Below are 22,170 nucleotides of genomic sequence, written 5' to 3'. Positions count from 1 at the left end.
AAATGCCTCAAGGAATGCACTTTCCTCCTAACAACTATTGGGAGCAACTCAACACCTCCTTAGAGGATTTGAGCCATAATGTTGAACAACTAAGGGTGGAACATCATGAACACGCCCTCACTCTCCAAGAAATAAGAGAAGATCAAAGAGCAATGAGGGAGGAGCAACAAAGGCAAGGAAGGGACATAGAAGAGTTGAAGAACATCATTGGTCCTTCAAGAAGAAGACGCCACTAAGGTGGATTCATTCCTTGTTCTTTATTTCTTTCTGTTTTCGGTTTTTTATGCTATGTTTATTTATGTTTTTGTGTCTCTACTTCATGATCATTAGTATGTAAACCATGCCTTAAAGCTATGAAATAAAATCCATTAGTCCTTCACCTCTCTTAAAAGAAAAATGTTTTAATTCAAAAGAACAAGAAGTACACAATTTTTGAAATCATTAGTGGATTTAGTTTAATTATATTGATGTGGTGGCAATAATTTTTGTCTTCTGAATGAATGATTGAACAGTGCATATGTCTTTTGATCTTGTTGTTTATGAATGTTAAAATTGTTGGCTCTTGAAAGAATGATGAACAAAGAGAAATGTTATTGAGGATCTGAAAAATCATGAAATTAATTCTTGAAGCAAGAAAAAGCAGTGAAAAAGAAAGCTTGCGAAAAAAAAGAAAAAAATGGCAAAAAAAAAATAGAAAAAAAAAGAAGGAGCAGTAGAAAAAGCCAATAGCCCTTAAAACCAAAAGGCAAGGGTAAAAAGGATCCAAGGCTTTGAGCATCAATGGATAGGAGGGCCCAAGGAAATAAAATCCAGGCCTAAGCGGCTAAATCAAGCTGTCCCTAACCATGTGCTTGTGTCATGAAGGTCCAAGTGAAAAGCTTGAGACTGAGTGGTTAAAGTCGTGATCCAAAGCAAAAGAGTGTGCTTAAGAGCTCTGGACACCACTAACTGGGGACTCTAGCAAAGCTGAGTCACAATCTGAAAAGGTTCACCCAGTTATGTGTCTGTGGCATTTATGTATCTGGTGGTAATACTGGAAAACAAAGTGCTTAGGGCCACGGCCAAGACTCATAAGAAGCTGTGTTCAAGAATCAACATGCTTAAATAGGAAAGTCAATAACACTATCCGAAATTCTAAGTTCCTAGAGAAGCCAATCATTCTAAACTTCAAAGGAAAAAGTGAGATGCCAAAACTGTTCAGAAGCAAAAAGCTACAAGTCCCGCTCATTTAATTATAATTAATATTCATTGATATTTCTGAATTTATAGTATATTCTCTTCTTTTTATCCTATTTTATTTTCAGTTGCTTGGGGACAAGCAACAATTTAAGTTTGGTGTTGTGATGAGCGGATAATTTATACGCTTTTTGGCATTGTTTTTATATAGTTTTTAATAAGTTTGAGCTACTTTTAGGGATGTTTTCCTTAGTTTTTATGTTAAATTCACATTTCTGGACTTTACTATGAGTTTGTGTGTTTTTTTGTGATTTCAGGTAAATTCTGACTGAAATTGAGGGATTTGAGCAAAACTCTGAAAAAGGCTGACAAAAGGACTGATGATGCTGTTGGATTCTGACCTCCCTGCACTCGAAATGGATTTTCTGGAGCTACAGAACTCCAAAAGGCGCGCTCTCAACGGCGTTGGAAAGTAGACATCCAGGGCTTTCCAGCAATATATAATAGTCCATGCTTTATTCGAAGAATGACGACGTAACTTGGCGTTAAACGCCAAGTTCATGCTGCTGTCTGGAGTAAAACGCCAGAAAAACGTCATGATCCGGAGTCAAACGCCCAAAACACGTCATAACCTGAAGTTTGACGCCAAGAAATGCCTCTACACGTGGATTGATCAAGCTCAGCCCAAACACACACCAAGTGGGCCCCGGAAGTGAATTTATGCATCAATTACTTACTTATGTAAACCCTAGTAGCTAGTCTAGTATATATAGGACCTCTTACTATTGTATTAGACATCCTGGATTGTATTTTCTATCCTGTGATCACGTTTAGGGGGCTGGCCATTCGGCCATGCCTGGACCTCTTGCTTATGTATTTTTAACGGTGGAGTTTCTGCACACCATAGATTAAGGGTGTGGAGCTCTGCTGTACCTCAAAGATTAATGAAATTCTATTTTCTTTTATTCAATTCCTCTTTTATTCTTATTCCAAGATATTCATTCGTACCCAAGAACATGATGAATGTGATGAGTTAGATAACCCTCATCATCATTCTCACTGATGAACGCGCGTGATTGACAACCACTTCCGTTCTACATGCAACACAAGCTTGAATGTGTATCTCTTAGATTCCCCAACAGAATCTTCGTGGTATAAGCTAGATAGATGGCGGCATTTATCTGGATCCGGAAAGTCCAACCTTGTCTGTGGTGTTCCGAGTAGGATCCTGGGAATCCGGAAAGTCTCACCTTGTCTGTGGTATTCCGAGTAGGATTCCGTTCATGAATGACTGTGACGTGCTTCAAACTTTAACCTGCTGGGCGTTAGTGACAAACGCAAAAGAGGGATTCTATTCCAGTAGGAGCGGGAACCAACCGGTGATTGGCCGTACTGTGACAGAGTGCGTGCATTAGCTTTCACTGCGAGGATGGGATGTAGCTATCAACCATGGGTGATGCCTCCAGACTGGTTAGCTGTGCGAGTGACAGCCGTACAGGTTATTTCCCCGAGAGGAATGAAAGTAGCCACAGCTGATAGTGAACCCCTATACAAAGCTTGCCATGGAAAGGAGTAAGAAGGATTGAGTAGAAGAAATAGGAGAGCAGGCGTCCGAGAGCTCTACAGCATCTCCATTCCGCTTATCTGAAATTCCTACCAATGAATCTACATAAGTATTTCTATCCCTTTTTAATATTTATTTCTTTCTATTTTCGAACCCATAACTTTTTAATCTGCCTAACTGAGATTTGCAAGGTGACCATAGCTTGCTTCATACCAACAATCTCTGTGGATTCGACCCTTACTCACGTAAGGTTATTACTTGGACGACCCAGTACACTTGCTGGTTAGTTGAACGGAGTTGTGACCTCAGGTGCTGCCCCTTAGAAGCCTTCATCTCAAAATAATTAGAACATGGCAGTGCCATAATAATAATTCCATACAAAGACAAACAACTTGAACAGAATAGTGATCACAATTTCGTCCACCACCCACATACCTCACCATTCGAATTCAAACCACTTTTTCTCCCAAACCCACCCATTCATAACCGAACCCTACACCCCTCCTCACCCCTATATAAACCCATCTTCACTCCTTCATTTTCACACAACCTAAACACTACTTCTTCCCCTTTGGCCGAACTACAAAGCCATCTTCATCTCCTCTATTTCTTCTTCTTCTACTCTCTTCTTTCTTCTTTTGCTCGAGGACGAGCAAACCTTTTAAGTTTGGTGTGGTAAAAGCATTGCTTTTTGTTTTTCCATAACCATTTATGGCATCCAAGGCCGGAGAAACCTCTAGAAAGAGGAAAGGGAAGGCAAAAGCTTCCACCTCCGAGTCATGGAAGATGGAGAGATTCATCTCAAGGGTGCATCAAGACCACTTCTATGAAGTTGTGGCCAAGAAGAAGGTGATCCCTGAGGTCCCTTTCAAACTCAAAAAGGGTCAACTTTGATCAAAGGTTGGACCAAGGCCTCATGGATACCACTAAGAAAAGGATGGAGCAAACAAGAGATCCCACTCATAGACATGGACATGAGGAGATTCCTCATCATGAAATCCCTGAGATGCCTCAAGGGATGCACTTTCCTCCACAAAACTATTGGGAGCAAATCAACACCTCTCTAGGAGAGTTGAGTTACAACATGGGACAACTAAGGGTGGAGTACCAAGAACATTCCATCCTCCTCCATGAAATTAGAGAAGATCAAAGAATCATGAGAGAGGAGCAACAAAGGCAAGGAAGAGACATTGAGGAGCTTAAGCACTCCATAAGATCTTCAAGAGGAAGAACAAGCCGCCATCACTAAGGTGGACCCGTTCTTTAATTTCCTTGTTCTTTATTTTCCTGTTTTTCGAATTTTAATGCTTATGTTTATCTATGTTTGTGTCTTATGATCATTAGTGTCTTAGTGTCTATGCCTTAAAGTTATGAATGTCCTATGAATCCATCACCTTTCTTAAATGAAAAATGTTCTTAATTGAAAAAGAGAAGAATTGCATGAATTTTAAATTTTATAACAGATTAATTATTTTGATGTGGTGTCAATACTTTTGTTTTCTGAATGTATGCTTGAACAGTGCATATGTCTTTTGAATTTGTTGTTCATGAATGGTTGGCTCTTGAAAGAATGATGAAAAAGGAGACATGTTACTGAGGATCTGAAAAATCATAAAAATGATTCTTGAAGCAAGAAAAAGTAGTGAATACAAAAAAAAGAAAAAAAAAGAGAAAAAGCGAAAAAAAAAAGAAAAAGAACGAAAAAAAGGGAGAAAGAGAAAAAGAAAGAAATAAAGTTGTGATCCAAGGCAAAAAAAGTGTGCTTAAGAACTCTGGACACCTCTAATTGGGGACTCTAGCAAAGCTGAGTCACAATCTGAAAAGGTTCACCCAATTATGTGTCTGTGGCATGTATGTATCCGGTGGTAATACTGGAAGACAGAGTGCTTTGGGCCACGGCCAAGACTCATAAAGTAGCTGTGTTCAAGAATCATCATACTTAACTAGGAGAATCAATAACACTATCTGGATTCTGAGTTCCTATAGAAGCCAATCATTCTGAATTTCAAAGGATAGAGTGAGATGCCAAAACTGTTCAGAGGCAAAAAGCTAAAAGCCCCGCTCATCTAATTAATACTGATCTTCATAGATGTTTTTGGAATTCATTGCATATTCTCTTCTCTTTATCTTATTTGATTTTCAGTTGCTTGAGGACAAGCAACAATTTAAGTTTGGTGTTGTGATGAGCGGATAATTTGTACGCTTTTTGGCATTGTTTTTAGTATGTTTTAGTTAGTTTTTAGTATATTTTTATTAGTTTTTAGTTAAAATTCACTTTTCTGGACTTTACTATGAGTTTGTGTGTTTTTCTGTGATTTCAAGTATTTTCTGGCTGAAATTGAGGGACCTGAGCAAAAATCTGATTCAGAGACTGAAAAGGACTGCAGATGCTGTTGGATTCTGACCTCCCTGCACTCGAAGTGGATTTTCTGGAGCTACAGAAGCCCAATTGGCGCGCTCTCAATGGCGTTGGAAAGTAGACATCCTGGGCTTTCCATCAATGTATAATAGTCCATACTTTGCCCAGGATTTGATGGCCCAAACTGGCGTTTCAAATCAGCTCAAAACTGCCCGGCGTTAAACGCCGGAACTGGCACAAGAATGGGAGTTAAACGCCCAAACTGGCACAAAAGCTGGCGTTTAACTCCAAGAAGAGTCTCTACACGAAAATGCTTTAATGCTCAACCCAAGCACACACCAAGTGGGCCCGGAAGTGGATTTTTCTGTCATTTACTCATTTCTGTAAACCTTAGGCTACTAGTTCTTTATAAATAAGACCTTTTGCTATTGTATTTTCATCTTGGTAGCTATCTTTGAGTAGTTTTATGCTATCTTAGATCATTGGGAGGCTGGCCATTCGGCCATGCCTAGACCTTGTTCTTATGTATTTTCAACGGTGGAGTTTCTACACACCATAGATTAAGGTGTGGAGCTCTGCTGTACCTTGAGTATTAATGCAATTACTATTGTTCTTCTATTCAATTCAGCTTGTTCTTATTCCAAGATATTCATTCGCACTCAAGAACTTGATGAATGTGATGATTATGTGACGCTCATCATCATTCTCACTTATGAACGCGTGCCTGACAACCATCCCCGTTCTACAAGCAAACAAGGCTTGAATGTTTATCTCTTGGATTCTTTAATCGGAATCTTTGTGGTATAAGCTAGAATTGATGGCGGCATTCAAGAGAATCCGGAAGGTCTAAACCTTGTGTGTGGTATTCTGAGTAGGATTCAATGATTGAATGACTGTGACGAGCTTCAAACTCCTGAAGGCTGGGCGTTAGTGACAGACGCAAAAGAATCAATGGATTCTACTCCAACCTGATTGAGAACCGACAGATGATTAGCCGTGGCGTGATAGGGTGCGTTGAACATTGTCACTGAGAGGACGGGATTGTAGCCACTGACAACGGTGATGCCCAACATACAGCTTGCCATGGAAAGGAGTAAGAAGGATTGGATGAAGACAGTAGGAAAACAGAGAGACGGGAGGGACAAAACATCTCCATTCGCTTATCTGAAGTTCTCACCAATGAACTACATAAGTATCTCTATCTTTATTCTATGTTTTATTCATATATCATCCATAACCATTTGATTCTGCCTGACTAAGATTTACAAGGTGACCATAGCTTGCTTCATACCAACAATCTCTGTAGGATCGACCCTTACTCGCGTAAGGTTTATTACTTGGACGACCCAGTACACTTGCTGGTTAGTAGTGCGAAGTTGTGATAAAGAGTTGAGATTGCAATTGAGCGTACCATGTTGATGGCGCCATTGATGATCACAATTTCGTGCACCACTTTTCTTCAAGGCTCCTAGTTAAACTATCTTTCATATATATATGAGTAAACTACCATTTTCATCCACGAAAGTTTTAAACGTTGATAAATCTACCCACAAAAAAAAGAAATTACCATTTATACCCATAAAAGATGAATTCTATATGACAAAATTATCCAAATGTTGAAAAATAACCTAAAAACCCCAAATTACCCTTTTCCTAACCCTAATCTCAATACCCCTCACGCAAATTTCAACCCTCTTTATTCTTTTCAACAATTTTACCACCTCCTTCACCAACACTAACACCATCACCATCGCCACCGTCACCATCCATCAGCCTCATCTTCCTCCTTCTCCATTGTCACAGCCATAAACTACAACAACTTCACTCTAACTTTTAATTTTACTTCTCATCATTACTTCTTCAATCCCAAATCCTATCAACACTCTATTACCGCCATTATCATCACCAACCTTCCTCCATCACTTTCAGTACAATGTCAGAAGAAAGAAGAAGCACCTTTGGATGCTAAAAATTGAAACTTTGGCAAGACCGCTTTGGTGGGGTCGCATGTGAGTAACACAGAAATCTTACACATGATGATGGTGATTTGGGAGAGTGAGAAACCATGGACTTTGAAGAAGAGATGACGAAATTTGGCTTGATGGGGTGTCAAAGAGAACATGCTTGTGTACTCTGAGAGCGTTTTCATGGAAGAAACTGCACTTAGTGGTGAGGTAAGAGATAGTGAAAGAGTGGTGGTCATCGAAATGGAGGTGGTTGAGAAGAGGAATGAGTGGCGGCGTGTTTGTGATAGAAAAGAAGAAGAACGTAAGGCGTAGAGCAGATGAGCAGGTGCAGGAAGCAAAGGTTGCAAGAAGCAAAGGATCATCACTATCGTTGTTGTTTATGGTTGTGGAAAAAGAGAAAGGTGAGGTTGACGGTTGGTGGCGGTAGCGGTGGAGATGGTGGTGGTGTTGGTGAAGGAGGTGGCGAAATTTCTGAAAAGAATAAAAGAAGGGATGAGATTTGGAAGAAGGGGGTTGAGATTAGGGTTAGGAGAAGGATAATTTGGGGTTTTAAAATGTTTTTTTAGTATTTGGATAATTTTGTTATATGAAACTCATGTTTTATGGGTACAAATGATAATTTCCTTTTTTTGTGGATAGATTTGTCAGCATCTAAAATTTTCGTGGGTAGAAATGGTAGTTTACTATATATATATATATATATATATATATATATATATATATATATATATATATATATATGTATTTTTATTTTTAGAGGCCGTAGTGTTTCATCATATTTGATTTATGATCTAAACCTAAAATTCTGTGTGGTAGAATATTACAAAAAACTTTATGTATGTACATTGCTTTGAACATTCTTTTTCCTTTTTTTTTCATTAATTTTTTCTCCTTTTCTCACAACTTTTTTTTTATTTTTGTTTTTATTTTTTTTACATGTATTTTTCTCATATTTCTTATTATTCATCTTAAACAAGTCTACTTTTGTTCAAAATACATATTATTTATATGTGGATATCATGTTTAATGGTTTGTTTAGTTGTTTGTCCCTTGTAACTTTTGGATAGGTGAAAATGTAAATGGAAAACTTTGATGTTTATCTCATTGGCACTAATTTAATTATATTTGTGACAAAATAAGTCTCTTTTTACAACAGCAACAATAAATAATAATAATAATAATAATAATAATAATAATAATAATAATAATAATAATAATAATAATAATATAACGATAACAATAAAAATAAACAAGCAAACACATTTCAAGTATTTATTTTAGGTAAACTTCAGAATTTTTTTCTAAACCAAAAAATAATTTATTTTATGAATATGAAAATTTTATTTTCAAAGTAAACAATCAGCGTATTTAATATTTTCCTATAAAAAAATAAAATTAGCATGTAATAAGTTTATTATTATTTATTATATCGTCAACTATCATAAATCTTATAAATGTGTGCTTATCCATAATAAAATAAACAAATTTTGCATATGAATATAACAATCTTAAGTATATTTAAAAAGAAAAATTAAAATCACAGTATTTAATATTCCCCTATAAAAAAATTAAAATTATCATGTAGGTTTATTATTATTTATTATATCGTCAACTATCATAAATATTATAAATGCAATGTGTGCTTATCCATAATAAAACAAACAAATTTTGCATAAGAGTATGCTAATCTTAAGTATAATATTTAAAAAGAAAACTATTAAAATAAAACAAAATGAGAAATATTAGGTGATTAATATTTTTTATTTTGATAATGTATTTGAATCAATATTAATTAATTATCTTTGCTTTTTATTTAATTTTATATTTATTTAAAAAATTTTATATAATTATTTAATCAAATACATTTAAATAAAATTTTAAATAATAAATTTAAAAATTAATTATCCTTTTCTAATGTATAGAATGATATCATAAAAAATAATATCATTATTATTTTTTTTAATTTTAATATACTAATGATCATTCAATCAGATTTGTATATTTAAATAATTTTTTAAAAAATTATTTTAAGAATTAATATTTTTATTAATATGATTTTTAAAAATAGTTTTTAATTTTAATATTAAGCCAACAATTATATTTTTCGGTGTTATTGAAACTTGATGTATTTGACCATAATGTAAAATCAGATATCAACAAATCGAATAAAATTTTGAAATACACAGATCTAATTCTTAAATATGTGATTTTGAATTCTTTATTTTTTAAATATACAAATCTAATCTATAAGTTTTATTCAATTATATAATTCTTTAAATTTGAGGGTTAGATTTTATAATTAAAATTAAAAAAAATTAATATCCATAATAGAAAAACCGTAGTTCTAAAAATCAGATTGGCCGGTCGGTCAGTCCAATTGGAAACTAGACATTAATATTTAATACGATTCTGTTCATAGTCCAAAACCGTCAATTTCACAACCATCTATAAATCGTTGAACCGGCCAACATTCGGATGGTCGGATCGAACCGGAACAAGCCGGTTCTCATGAAACGTCGTCCTTCTACAATTAGGGTGAGAAAAGGAAAGCCAGGTCCTTCATCCCTCCCTCCCTCGAGCCATTCTCAGTCTCCAACTCATTCCCCAAAACACAACCCTAGGTTACAGTGGTCTTCTCCACAGCCGCAAGGAGTGCGCCGCCGTTCCTTGCGATCAGGGGCCACCGGGTACTCCGCGCTTCTTCGTCATTCAAGCTGTATCGCCATCTCTTCTCTCTTCTTCAAGCTGTGTCGCCGCGGCTGTCCTATTGCCGCCGTTCCAGCACCGCCTTCGAATCTGCTCCAGTCGCCGTCCCCGCTGTTCCACCGCCGTGGCAACTCGTCGCTGCCATAGCAACTCGTCGAATCGTCTCAATTTCGTCGCCTCTGTTCCACTTCTGTCGCGCCGCCTCTGTTCCGTCGGGCTCCAACCGTCGCCTGTGTCTTCTGGTTTGAGTTCCTCATTTGTGCTCCCTCTCCCTCATCTGTGTTTGAGTTCCAGCCCAGTGGAAGGTGATTTTTGGGTTTTTTCCTTCAATCATCATTGTTTTTGACTTCTTTATTCTTGGGATTTGGTTTTATTTCTGGTTAGGATTGGTGATTTGAATTTTTTACTTGCAAATTGTTTTTTGGTGCTTTCCTTTTCAAGTTGCTTGCTGCTTCAATTTGAGGGAATTGTGAATTTTTGCTTGCTTGCTGCTCTAGTTAGGCTTTGATTCTTTGAGCATACACGTATCAAGTTAATGTTTTCAGCAATGGTGAGTCTTAGATATCACTGCTTCTTCCTCGTCGTCCAGGAAAGTTGTTCCTTTTTTTTTTAATATATTTTCCTTCGATGGATGAAAGACTTTGGGATTGCATTGCTTGCTTGCTGCTTTTGTGATCTATTTGCATGCTTTTTGAAATCTCTTTAAACGTTTACTTTTCACTTTGGTATTGCTTCTTGAGAGAATTGTGAATCTGTGATGTGATTTCTAACATTTTGTTAAAAGAGTGAGGTTTTTTATAGTGAGTTAATATGATGACTTTGCCACTTTGGTTTGAGTCTTTTGAGAGTAGAATGGAATCGAAACATGGAATCAGGTTCTCTTTGTTTAAAATTTTGGTCCAAAAGCTGTTTTATTTAAACGAATGTCAGCGCTCCATTTATATTTCAGTTCATTTTTAGAAATTTGAGAAGCCAGCTCGGCTCGGCTCAGTTCCGCTCAGCTCAGCTCATATTCCTATATCGCTCTTCATCGTTTAGTTTCTGCTGCATCAATCAAATATCCATCCATGTTTGCTTTGGTGAGCGACAGCACTATCCTTGTTTTGCGCCACTGCCGCCTCTTACTTCCACGTCTCACCGTTTCTGTTTCCGTTACATCACCGTCTTCTCTCTTATTCTCTCCGTCTTCCTCCTCTTACTTTCCTCCAACAATGAACAACAAAAGCAGAAACCCCAATACCTCTTCCTTCTCCTCCTACGCTCACTCCTCTTCCAGGTTCCTCTCTCTCTCTCCAACAAACAATTATCCTTCTTTATAGCTATTATCGAATTAAAATTCGTTTCTTTTGCGTCTTGCTGTTGAAGCTTGCTCAAAATCATTGTGTTTAGCTCAAATTTCCTAATTTTTGCTTCTTTGTTGTTTTTTAATTCCTCTTCCTTTTACTTTTGTATGATAATGGTAGGTTTTTCTAGTGAATGAAGCTTAAAGTTTTATGCCTTTAACTGATGCCATTTTTGGGCTTTTGAGTGGCAGTGGTGGAAGAGGAAGTTCTTTTGACATGAGGAACGACAGGGAAAGAACAAGAGGACGTGGCAGTGGCCGTGGTGGTGGTGGCAGCTCCGGGAAGGATAAAATTGACGCTCTTGGTAGGCTCCTGTAAGCACTAATTTGCTCTTTGCTCATTATTTTCTCTCAATTTTTGTTTTTGTGGGATAGTTCTCGATTTCTTTTAATTGTAGTCCATCAAAACAAGTTTTGGAGAAAATTTTATGTACTTTGTTTGTCTTTCTAATAAAATGAACTATTTTATAAAGTGTAAACTATCTTGTGTAGAGCAACTGCTCATAGGAAATTAGTATGTATGGTTTATGCAATGTACTAAATATTATATATCACCCTTTTAGTTTCTAAGGTCAAAGTTAGTGATTTTTGTATGTTTCTCTGGTAATACCTGCAGGACGAGGATTTTGCGTCATATGGCATCTGAATTGAACTTGGATATGCGAAGTGATGGTTATGTCAAAGTTAATGATCTGCTAAAGCTGAATATGAAGACATTTGCTAATATTCCATTAAAATCCCACAATATTGATGATGTTAGGGAGGTCAGTTTAATTATTCATATATTTTTTTATTTCTTGTTTGTTCTTTGTTATCATTGCCATTTCTATTGTAATTTGGATTATTGTGTTGCATTTTGGAGAAGCATTTGGTTTGGGGAAAATAGCAAAATAGAAAATAGTCACATTATAGATACAAGACAAAAACTTCGGTACCACTTCTTGTTTAGCATACTAGATAAATACATTGTATTGTATTGTGTCTATCGACATTTTCAACTTGTTATTCTATTTAGCTTTTCATTCCTGTATCCTTTGTATAGAATTTCCTTTTCTAAATCTTTTGTTGCAGAGTGATACTAGTTTGATCTTGTAAAAGCAGTCAGAATATGGTTTTCAGAATTTCTTGATCCATCCTTCTGCAACTAACAATAGTATAAATCATTAGTTGAGTGAATCGGATATGATTGACATGTTGATTGTAGCTGGTCAAGTGTATCCCACTTTTAATTCTTTACTTACTGCTACATAATATCCGTGGCTTATCTTTTTTCATGAATTGTTATTGTATTTATAACGACTTTTTTTTTTTCTGTAGACTGTATCTATATGCTATTTATTTGTGTTTATTTAGTCCCTGAAGTTAAGATTTTAATGTCTTCCATTTTCATATGAATTAAGTATTAACTGAAGACCTTTTATTCTAAATGATCTCTTGTTTATTCTCAGGCCGTTCGAAAGGACAATAAGCAGCGCTTCAGCCTTATAGAAGAGAATGGGGAGCTACTTATACGAGCTAACCAAGGCCATACAATAACGGTAAACTGTTCTGTTTTAGTTGAATGTTGAGACATTTAAATTTCTTTTGAAGTTTTTTAAAAAACCTTCAAACCTTAAGTAATTGGATCTGTGCTCTGAAATGAATATTACGTAGATGTTCCCATGTCATTTTATGTTAAATTGATTGTTTGTGGAGTAACTAAAATACATGATTAACTTTTGATCTGCAGACTGTTGAAACTGAAAGCTTGTTGAAACCAATCCTTTCAGCTGAAGAAGTTCCAGGTGAATAATCAATGGAGCTGTATTTCTGTTAACTTTGCTGTCCTTGCGAGTCATATTCTCCAAATGATTATTTTTCTTCTCCCCCACTTTCTATTTTTTGTTTTTTCTTGATTTTGCTACCATATGCAGTTTGCGTGCACGGAACCTACAGAAAAAACTTGGATTCAATTCTAGAATCCGGCCTCAAGCGCATGAAGAGATTGCATGTTCATTTCTCTTGTGGTTTACCAACAGATGGAGAAATAATAAGTGGTAATGTGATTAGCTATCAAAAATTCATTTAGATTTATTTAGGCATGGTCATTTTCCTTCTGCAGTATTAAGGCTGGCAGTTATGTTATACAGTAGCAAAGGAATACTGATGTCTTGTCTATTGTGATTAACCACTTAAGTATTTTAACTTTGGAATTTGGATATGTCTTTACTCTTTACTTGTGCTTATTTACAAGAGCCTGGTATTATATAATCACTAAACATGTTAACATGAAAGTAATTCAAATAATAATTAGTCAATGATCCAAAGTCTGAATAAACTGGTTACTTGGAACAAAATGCCTGTAAACTTCACTTCTTTATTAGTAAATCAATAATGCAATTAAGCCATTCAATATTGCCCTCATAAGTAGCATAACTAATAATGGTTTGCATTTTTAAGCATTTATTTACCCTTTATCATTTGTTGGGGGTGGTGGTGGCAATTGATTGGAAATCTCTTCTTAGCAATCAGTGTAACATGAAATATTTTTATAGATATTAAAGTACTTGCTTGGACTATTTTACTCAATTTCTTGAGGATAATTTTTCTATTGAATAACTACATCTAGCATCCCTTTAGTTTTAGTTATTCCCTTGTATGCAACCATTTCTAGTTAAGTTTGATTACTTAGTTTTTGTCCTTGATTTCTTACCTAGTTTTCCATTTTGATTCCCAGGTATGAGGCGAGATGTAAATGTTCTGATCTTTTTAGATGTTAGAAAAGCATTGGAGGGTATGATAATATTCCAATCACAATTCTTGAAATGCTGAACTTCTTAGTTGTTTGTTGATGATAGTAACTAAAGATATATTCCTTTTGCAATCTTATTGCAGAAGGTATGAAGCTTTTCATTTCTGACAACAAGGTTATCTTGACAGAAGGTTTTGATGGAGTTGTACCCCCCAAGTATTTCCAAAAGATAGAATCGTGGCCCGGTAGACAACCTATTCCTCTCCAAAATAATTTGTCGTAGTTGTTTATTACTGGTTTAGGATTACAGTGTGTGGATTACTGCTTGCCTGATTGGTTGTGTAAACAATGGCAGTTTTTTCAGTCTTCGCCACCGTTATTTGGACTTTCTTATTAGAAATTCAATTAGTCCGGCTTGAGAAACTGTCATTGTTTCTTCGGCATGGATGTTTTATACTCTTGTTAAATTTAAAACAAAATGGTTAAGTCTAACTCATCCTATGAATTGTTAATAAAGTTTTTCCGAAGTTTCAAGTTTTTTGCATGTTCTATATAATATTAGACCAAAAAAAAGAATATCTAATGTATGATTTCAGGTAGGTTGATGATCCATAAACTTTCTATTTGAAAGCCCCACATGATATTGCTTACCATTAAGATTTAGTTATTTGAGTGAGCAAACTGCATAATTTGAAAGGGAATGCTATAAGTGATAAAAATCATAATACAAGGCGAAAAATACATAAAAAAGAATTGAACTGGAAGGCATACCCAGTTGAAAACAAAACAGAAGATGGCTTTCATACATAAAATTAGGGCAATCACCTAAGAAAATATGATTAAAAAACCTCCTAATTTTTACCTATTGCGTATATTTCTTGATTCACAAGTTGGTGAATTGAAATACCATCAAAATGCCAAAGCAATGGCGACTTTGAAAACAAAAGCTCATTAGCTATGTCCTGCATTGAAGGTCTTGATTTTGGGTTGGGATGCAAGCATGCCAATGCTAATGTTAGAACAAGTACAATATCCCGCATGTCTTTTCGAATACGTGAATCCAATACATCTTTGATCATGATCTTTGGAGGAGATGGTTTTGACATATTGGAAAGTAGTTCCTTAGGATGTTCTCCCATTATTGTTTCCAAAGCCACCACTCCAAAGCTACAAACATCACATTTTGTTGTCACGTTGATGCTGTAAGCCAGTTCTACAATATATTCAAACATTAAATAGGTTACTATGACATTTCAATAATAAATAAATAAGAGAATAAAATACAGTTTTACCTGGGGCAACGAATCCGGGAGTGCCAGCTAATAGAGTTTGATTAGATGAATCAGAAGAAAGTAGTTTAGCTGTACCAAAATCTGATAGACAAGTCTCTAAATTTGAAGTCAACAAAACATTGGTACTAGTTACATCTCGATGGACAATGGGTGGAGTGCAATGATGGTGCATATGAGTGAGAGCAAATGCAGTCCCTTTAATAATGTTTATTCTCTTAGACTCTTACTCCAATTCAACTCTTGAGCTTCTTCATCAATGGCTAGGTTATAGAACAAGTTTCCCTTTTCCATATACTCATACACCAAAAACATACAGCTGTTGTGCAAACAAAAACTATAAAGCCTAATGATGTTGCGGTGGCGAATTTCTGTCAAGACCTTGACCTCATTGCTAAAACTCTTGTAAAATGATGGATTTTCAGACTCTGTATTGTGAAGCTTTTTAGTGCAACATTTTTGCCACTAGGAAGCTGTGCTTTGTAGACACTTCCATAAGCACCTGTTCCAATGCAATACCTTATATCAAAGTCTTCTGTGGCTTTGATTATGTCTTTAAATGCAATTTTACCATCATAGTTCCAAATTGAGAAGATATCCCCATTCTTGCTTCTTTCCTCAAATCCGTACTCTCTTTGGAGGGGACAGAAGACACTGATTCCAAGCCATATGAACACTGTTGTAATGAAGAAGTAATTCAAGGCAGCAAGGGAAACTAGTGCTATGGTACTATATGGAGAAGAGCAAGAGGGTGACTGCTTATTACCAATCAGTGCTTCACTTGGAAAACCACAAAAGTGTGTATCTGGAACAAAGGAATTGTAAGATATATTGAGATATGGAACGAAATGGAGTCCCTCTGGTATGCTTCCTGAGAGGCTATTATTACTGAGGTCTAGATAAGAAAGATCGCCAATTTGAGAAGGAATGTGTCCACTTAAAAAGTTGTTACTTAGCTGCACATAACTGCAATGATTTAGAATACCAAATGGAATTGGTCCCTTAAGGCTATTGTTGGAAATATATAAAGTTGAAAGCCTAGAGAGTTGTCGAATCCCAGATGGTATAACACCAGAAATATTGTTATGGGAAAGGTCTAAAGCTTTCAAATGGAACAGGTTCTCAAATTCTACAAGGATGGGACCTTCAATATGGTTTGAATCAAGGGACAAAGATTCCAAATCCTCTAGTTGTCCAAAGGTAGAAGGGATTGAACCATTCAATGAGTTATTTGACAGAGTTAACTGCTCTAAATGCTTTAAGTACCCTAGCCTTTCGGGAATGGGAATGCGGCCTTCAAGATTGTTTGAGTGAAGAGAAAGTTGAGCCAAACACTTCAACTGACCAAAAGTGGAAGGAATAACACCTCTAAGAAAATTGCTAGCAACATTAACTAACTTAAGTTGAGTGAGATTTGAAATTGGAGTAGGCAACTCACCTTCAAGATAGTTAGAAGAGAGATCAAGATACATAAGCTTTGTAAGAGTGCTTATTTCACTGGGAATGGTTCCCTTGAGTTCCAAACCAGTAAGTTCTAGACGGATCAAATTGGGGAATGCAGTAAAATTGAAGTTCCTCAATTCAGATGAAGCGATAAAAAAAAATAACGCCTTGTTGAAATCTCTATGACACTTCCAGCGTCATTGCACACAATACCAGTCCAGTTACAATGTTTTGAGATGTCACGACCTTCCGTCCACCCGCTATGGAGCAAGGCCTTTTGTTCCTCATTCAAGGACGAGGAATTTGATGCTGCCACCATGGTGTTGGCACTCATAACGGTTAGGAGGACTAAGGCAAACAAAGTGTCAACAAAGATAAGCTTCATTAATGCAAGTAAATTGCAACCTGAGTTTGTCATGTGTGTATCTAAATTTCACTGAATTGTGTTGTATAATATTCTCTCAATTGTTGTTGCACATATATATAATAAGGAGTAAATGAACAAAAATATTATGAAAGAGTTTGGAGTGGATAGAAATACACATAAAAGATCGTAAATATTAAAGTACACTCGAATATTGTTTTTGATGAATAAAAGTGTCTATTGCTGAATTTGAAAGATTTGGAGTATATTTTTGTAAGTGAATTTCTGGAATTGTTTTCGTCCCGAATATGTCTAAAAGATAAGAAAAGATGACATGTGTGTAGCATTTCATTATTTGTCGTTAAACTTGTATTAATTGAGTGAAAGAAACGGTGAGAATGTGACATATATAGAAAGGGAAAGTATAAGGAGTCAATGGAATATTTGTATAAAGAATGACTAATAATTAATACTAGCTTTAGACTCAAGCATTCCCCCGGAATAAAATGGATTTACATTTTATAAAATATATAAATTAAATTAAAATTTAATAATTATAAAATTTAAAAATATATACATAAATTGGACTTTAAATAAAGTTACAAAAATATTTAATTTTATATTATTATTTGTATTTTTTAAACAGTGAAAGATAGGAGACTCGAACCCGCAACCTCTTAATTGAGTATGGGGAGTCTATGCCATTTGAATATAAAATTATTAGATAAAATGCAAGTTTAAATATAATGTTTTAATAGTTGAAATTAACATTCAATTTTTTAATTTTATTTTTTATGATTCACAATAATACGATGAATTTCCAAAAGAGAGACTTTGACCTTGTAGAAAATGACATTAGTTATTGATCGCTGAAGAAACCTTGCAACTTCTCTGAGGTAATATTATAATAATTTGCTGACAAAGCCAAAAGCCTTGTTCCACTTCTCCTGAGGCTTTAAGTTGTGGAATTAGTGAAGAATACATTACATTCATCACACACTAGCTGCCATGGCCATATCATTCACTTGCATTGTTTTCATATTAGTGCCACTTGTATTTGTTGGCAGCATCACCACCAATGCTGGAACTCACAAATCCAAATTGTCACCCTTAGATCAAGAAGCCAATGCTCTGCTTTCAATCAGTGAATTGTGGGGTATCCAGTATATTAATGTCTCAAACCGTTGCCACTGGCCCGGAATCAAGTGCAACAAAGCTGGAAGCATAACAACGCTTTCACCTCCAACTCCAAGGAATTACAGCTCTGACTTCTTCCCACAACTATGCAATATGCAACTAAAATTTTTAGTTTTTCCAAATCTAGTCCGTCTAGATTTCAGTGAAATGGGGTTATGTGAATTTCCTAAACTAAGGGGTCTCAAGAAGCTACAACATCTCAACCTATCATACAACCGTTTTTCAGGTGAGGCTCCTTTAACATTATTGACAAATCTAACTCAACTTGTGGTGTTGGACATTTCCAATAACCAATACATTAGTGGTCCAATTCCACAAGAACTAAGCAAACTAGAGAGACTTGTCACGTTGGACTTGAGTGCCAACGCGCTCAGCGAAGGCATTCCATTGATCTTGGGTCAAATGAGCAGTCTCACACACATGAAACTTTCCAATAATCTCCTGTATGGGGATCTTCCTTTCACACTGGCAAATCTAACTCAACTTCTTGTGTTGGACCTTTCCCAAAACAAACTTAGTGGCTTCATTCCTCATGAAATAGGGAAATTAACAAATTTATTAACCTTAGACCTGAGTTCAAATTCCCTGTCTGGTCCAATTCCTGAGCAAATTGGGTACTTGAACCGTTTGACAAGTCTCCACCTTCATTCAAATTGGCTTAGTGGCTATATACCTTCAAATATAGGACTTTTGACCCGTTTGGAAGTGCTCACCATTGGATCCAACATGATAGACGGTTGTATCCCCAAAGAAATAGAGCATTTGTTGCATCTATAAGTTTTAGATCTCTCTCATAATGCTATTTCTGGTGTTATCCCATCTTCTATCTTTATTCACTCTAGTTATGTGGACCTCAGCTATAACAATTTAAGTGGAAGCATTCCTTCTCAAATTGGAAACCTTTCATATTTAGACCTTCGTTACAATAACCTTAGTATCAAAAACACAAAGGGATTTGAGTCTATTACAGTGTGCTATCTGCATTGCAATCCCTTTCTTCCTGATGAAAATTATGACTGCGATGATCCACAAGATCAATTAGAAGACCATCACAATAAGCATTCTGGTCGATCATTGGTTTTGGTCATAATCGTGGTCTGCATTACCATTTCATTGGGTTCTGTTGGGATTGGAATATGCATTTTCCATGCCAGGCATCATGGCAAGCTTGAAAATAAGGCCACAAAAAATGGAGACTTGTTCTCAATTTGGAACTATGATGGCAAAATTGCATTTGAGGACATCATTCAAGCCACACAGGACTTTGATATCGGATATTGCATTGGAACCGGTGCTTATGGTAGCGTCTACGAAGCGCGACTTCCAAGTGGCAAAACTGTTGCATTGAAGAAGCTTCACAAAACAGAATCAGAAAATCCATCCTTTTACAAGAGCTTCTGCAATGAAGTTGAGGTCTTGACAGAGATTCGCCACCGCAACATCATTAGGCTTTATGGCTATTGTTTGCATAACCGATGCATGTTTTTGGTGTACGAATACTTGGAAAGAGGAAGCTTGTACTGTAACTTGGTCGACGAGATGGATGCACAAGAGTTGAAGTGGAGCAAGAGGGTGTCGCTTATGCTCTTGCTCTTGCTCACATGCATCATCATCTACGCAACAATTATTGGTGAAAGATGTGTTGGATCCGCGGATTCCACTTCCGAAATCTCGGAAAGATATGCAAGATGTTGTGCATGTTGTAAAGCTAGCATTAGCATGCCTCTCCTCTGACCCAAAATCCAGACCATCAATGCAGGATGTGGCTAATGAGTTTTCAGCTCCCAAGGCTTCCACGAATTCTTCTTTTTATGATGTCTCAATCTACCAATTGATGCAATATCAAGTACATGTCATATGATTGAATTTTATCAGCATATAAATGCAAGATTGAAGGTTGTAACTTTTAGTGAATCACAAAATAATGCATGACTGAAAGTTTTAAGCATATAACTATGACATCCCTCAATGTTCTAATTATATAGAAAGGAAAAATATTCTGTGTGTAGATTCCTTTAACGGTAACGCTATGGTTTCAAAACAAATTTAGTTTAAATTGATCAAATTGTTTGATTACATTATTTTTTTAAGGCAAAAAAATTTCTTTTGGCTATCAGATTAGACTCCTGAACTGTTGACCCAACTAAAAGATCCAAAGAGTTCAACAACTGAAGGAGCCTCAACATTTCTCCCAGCTTAGTTGGATGTCCTCGGTTTTACAAAACAATTTTTTTTCCATTTTGAAAAGCATTATTTAAAGTCATATTAACACTTCTTAATTCTATAGTCTCATAATAACTACCTTGTACACCAAAATTCTCTTCGCTCATGTACAAATATTCCTTCTTATTTATTTACTAATATATCTATACTAACTTAGCCAAACTAAATATTTGGAGCATTAAAACGTCATTTAAATGTTCCTTTTTATAAAAAAAAAAGAAAAAAGAAAAATTGTAATAGGGAAACTTACATAGCGTCTCTACTCTCTAGACGTACACTGAGGTTAAGATCTTGTCAACTTGAGCTGCTTGGGGACCACATTTCGTGCTTAACTAGGGTGAGACTCACATGATACGTTCATACGTTGGATGGAAAATCAATGATAGTATATAGCATATTTTAATAAGTATTATATTATTTAAAAATTAATTAAAATATATACAAATTAAATTAATATTAAATTTGATGTGATTTTTTATTTAAAATATTTTATAATACAAAATCTTTTTATATTGAAATTATACGAAATTACATCTTTATTTGTTTTTTTTTATTTTTGTATTTATTTTAATTGACAGACTTAATCTTTTTGTGTGGTGTTTGTTCTTTCTTTTTATTTTTGATTGTGTATTGGAGTTATTTTTTTTCTTCTACCTGTTATATGTTATTGTGAAGACATGTTTTTTTTGAACTCTTGACTTGTATATATTTTCTAGACTAGATTATTATTTCTACCCACGAAAGTTGAAGACGTTGGCATATCTACCCATAGAAAAAAGAAATTATCATTTGTACTCATGAAATATGGGTTCCACACAACAAAATTATTCAAACACTAAAAAATTACCTAAAATCCTTAAATTACCCTTATCTTCACCACCACTTTTCTAATCTCAAATCCCACCACCACCCCCTTCACCCAGCCACCCTAAATGGAAGAGTTTCTAACCCTAACCTTCTTCACCCAGCCACCACCTCCTTTCCCTCCAAAACTCACACACGGAGCCATTACACCCCCACCCCCACCCGAGGAAGAAGAAGAGAAGAGGAGGGAGAGGGAGACCGCACTAGCAACGTGGGGACTCGCCGCCGCTATCGCATCATCGTCGGCGTTGTTGAGGGAGCCCGAAGAGGAGATGCGAGCCAGAACCGAGGAAGGGGGAGCTGTCGCCGCCATCGGCCCTTGCTACTACCGGCTCCGTCGCGTCTGTCGCCACCATTGATTGAGTCCGTCGCTGTCGTTGTCGCTGGTTTGGAAGGAAGAGAGCGCGCAAGAGATCGGAGAAGGAGGAGAGGGCGACAGCGCCAATGGGTGTCACTGTCACCATCGTCGTCAATGCTGTTCAGTGTAGGAGGAAGAACCGTTTTTTTTTTCTCTTTACTTTTTCTATTGTTGTTGTTGTTGCTGCTGCTTATGTGAAGAAGATGATGATGGAGGTATAGTGGTGGTGGTGGTGATGGTAGTGATGAAGGAAATGAGGCAGTGGTGCCCTTGAACTCAGAGTTTGGCTCAGACGAGGGTGAGACAGGGAAAGAGAGAATGAGAGTTGGATGATGCGGATGATGATAAGGGTAATTTGGAGATTTTATGTGATTTTTTAGTGTTTGGATAATTTTGTTATATGGAACTCATGTTTTATGAGTACAAATGGTAATTTCCTTTTTCTATGGATAGATATATCAGCGTCTTCAACTTTCGTGGATATAAATGGTAATTTATTCTATTTTCTATTATTTTTTTGTTCTATCATTATATATATATTCTTCATCTAAAGATATGTCTTAGATTCGTTTATTTTTCTTTCTACT

The 22,170-nt window shown here is 36.0% G+C and overlaps 2 protein-coding genes and 1 pseudogene across 5 annotated transcripts; 2 read left to right on the top strand and 1 right to left on the bottom strand.

Annotated features, from left to right (window-relative positions):
* Positions 1-9,623: 9,623 nt before the first annotated feature.
* On the top strand, positions 9,624-14,382 carry LOC130973159 (uncharacterized). 4 transcript variants are annotated; one of them, XM_057897585.1, is made up of 9 exons: positions 9,624-10,077; positions 10,811-11,048; positions 11,307-11,429; positions 11,731-11,878; positions 12,563-12,652; positions 12,844-12,898; positions 13,028-13,150; positions 13,831-13,887; positions 13,989-14,382. In XM_057897585.1, the coding sequence occupies exons 2-9, from the start codon at positions 10,840-10,842 to the stop codon at positions 14,126-14,128; spliced, it is 945 nt and encodes a 314-aa protein (XP_057753568.1). In that variant the 5' UTR covers positions 9,624-10,077; positions 10,811-10,839; the 3' UTR covers positions 14,129-14,382. The 4 variants fall into 4 exon arrangements, with proteins under 4 accessions (XP_057753568.1, XP_057753567.1, XP_057753565.1 ...); XM_057897584.1 differs by having other exon boundaries at positions 10,733-11,048; XM_057897582.1 differs by having other exon boundaries at positions 10,722-11,048.
* Positions 14,383-14,696: 314 nt separating this feature from the next.
* Positions 14,697-16,995, bottom strand: LOC130975405 (MDIS1-interacting receptor like kinase 2-like; annotated as a pseudogene).
* A 954-nt stretch (positions 16,996-17,949) lies between these two features.
* LOC130975404 (MDIS1-interacting receptor like kinase 2-like) lies at positions 17,950-19,872 on the top strand. Its single transcript, XM_057900206.1, has 2 exons — positions 17,950-18,902; positions 18,996-19,872. Exons 1-2 carry the CDS (start codon positions 17,950-17,952, stop codon positions 19,870-19,872), a joined length of 1,830 nt encoding a protein of 609 aa, XP_057756189.1.
* Positions 19,873-22,170: the final 2,298 nt, after the last annotated feature.

Source organism: Arachis stenosperma, chromosome 4, assembly GCF_014773155.1.
Source record: "Arachis stenosperma cultivar V10309 chromosome 4, arast.V10309.gnm1.PFL2, whole genome shotgun sequence".
NCBI lineage: Eukaryota > Viridiplantae > Streptophyta > Magnoliopsida > Fabales > Fabaceae > Arachis > Arachis stenosperma.
The sequence above is the reverse complement of the archived record's forward strand: the minus strand, read 5'-3'. Positions and strand labels throughout refer to the sequence as shown.

Coding starts and splice junctions, on each gene's coding strand:
- LOC130975404 (XM_057900206.1), top strand. CDS start 17,950: ATGGCCATATCATTCACTTGCATTGTTTTCATATTAGTGCCACTTGTA. Junction 18,903..18,995: donor CCCAAAGAAATAGAGCATTT/GTTGCATCTATA, acceptor TGTGGACCTCAG/CTATAACAATTTAAGTGGAA.
- LOC130973159 (XM_057897585.1), top strand. CDS start 10,840: ATGTTTGCTTTGGTGAGCGACAGCACTATCCTTGTTTTGCGCCACTGC. Junction 11,049..11,306: donor TACGCTCACTCCTCTTCCAG/GTTCCTCTCTCT, acceptor TTTGAGTGGCAG/TGGTGGAAGAGGAAGTTCTT. Junction 12,653..12,843: donor ACCAAGGCCATACAATAACG/GTAAACTGTTCT, acceptor TTTGATCTGCAG/ACTGTTGAAACTGAAAGCTT.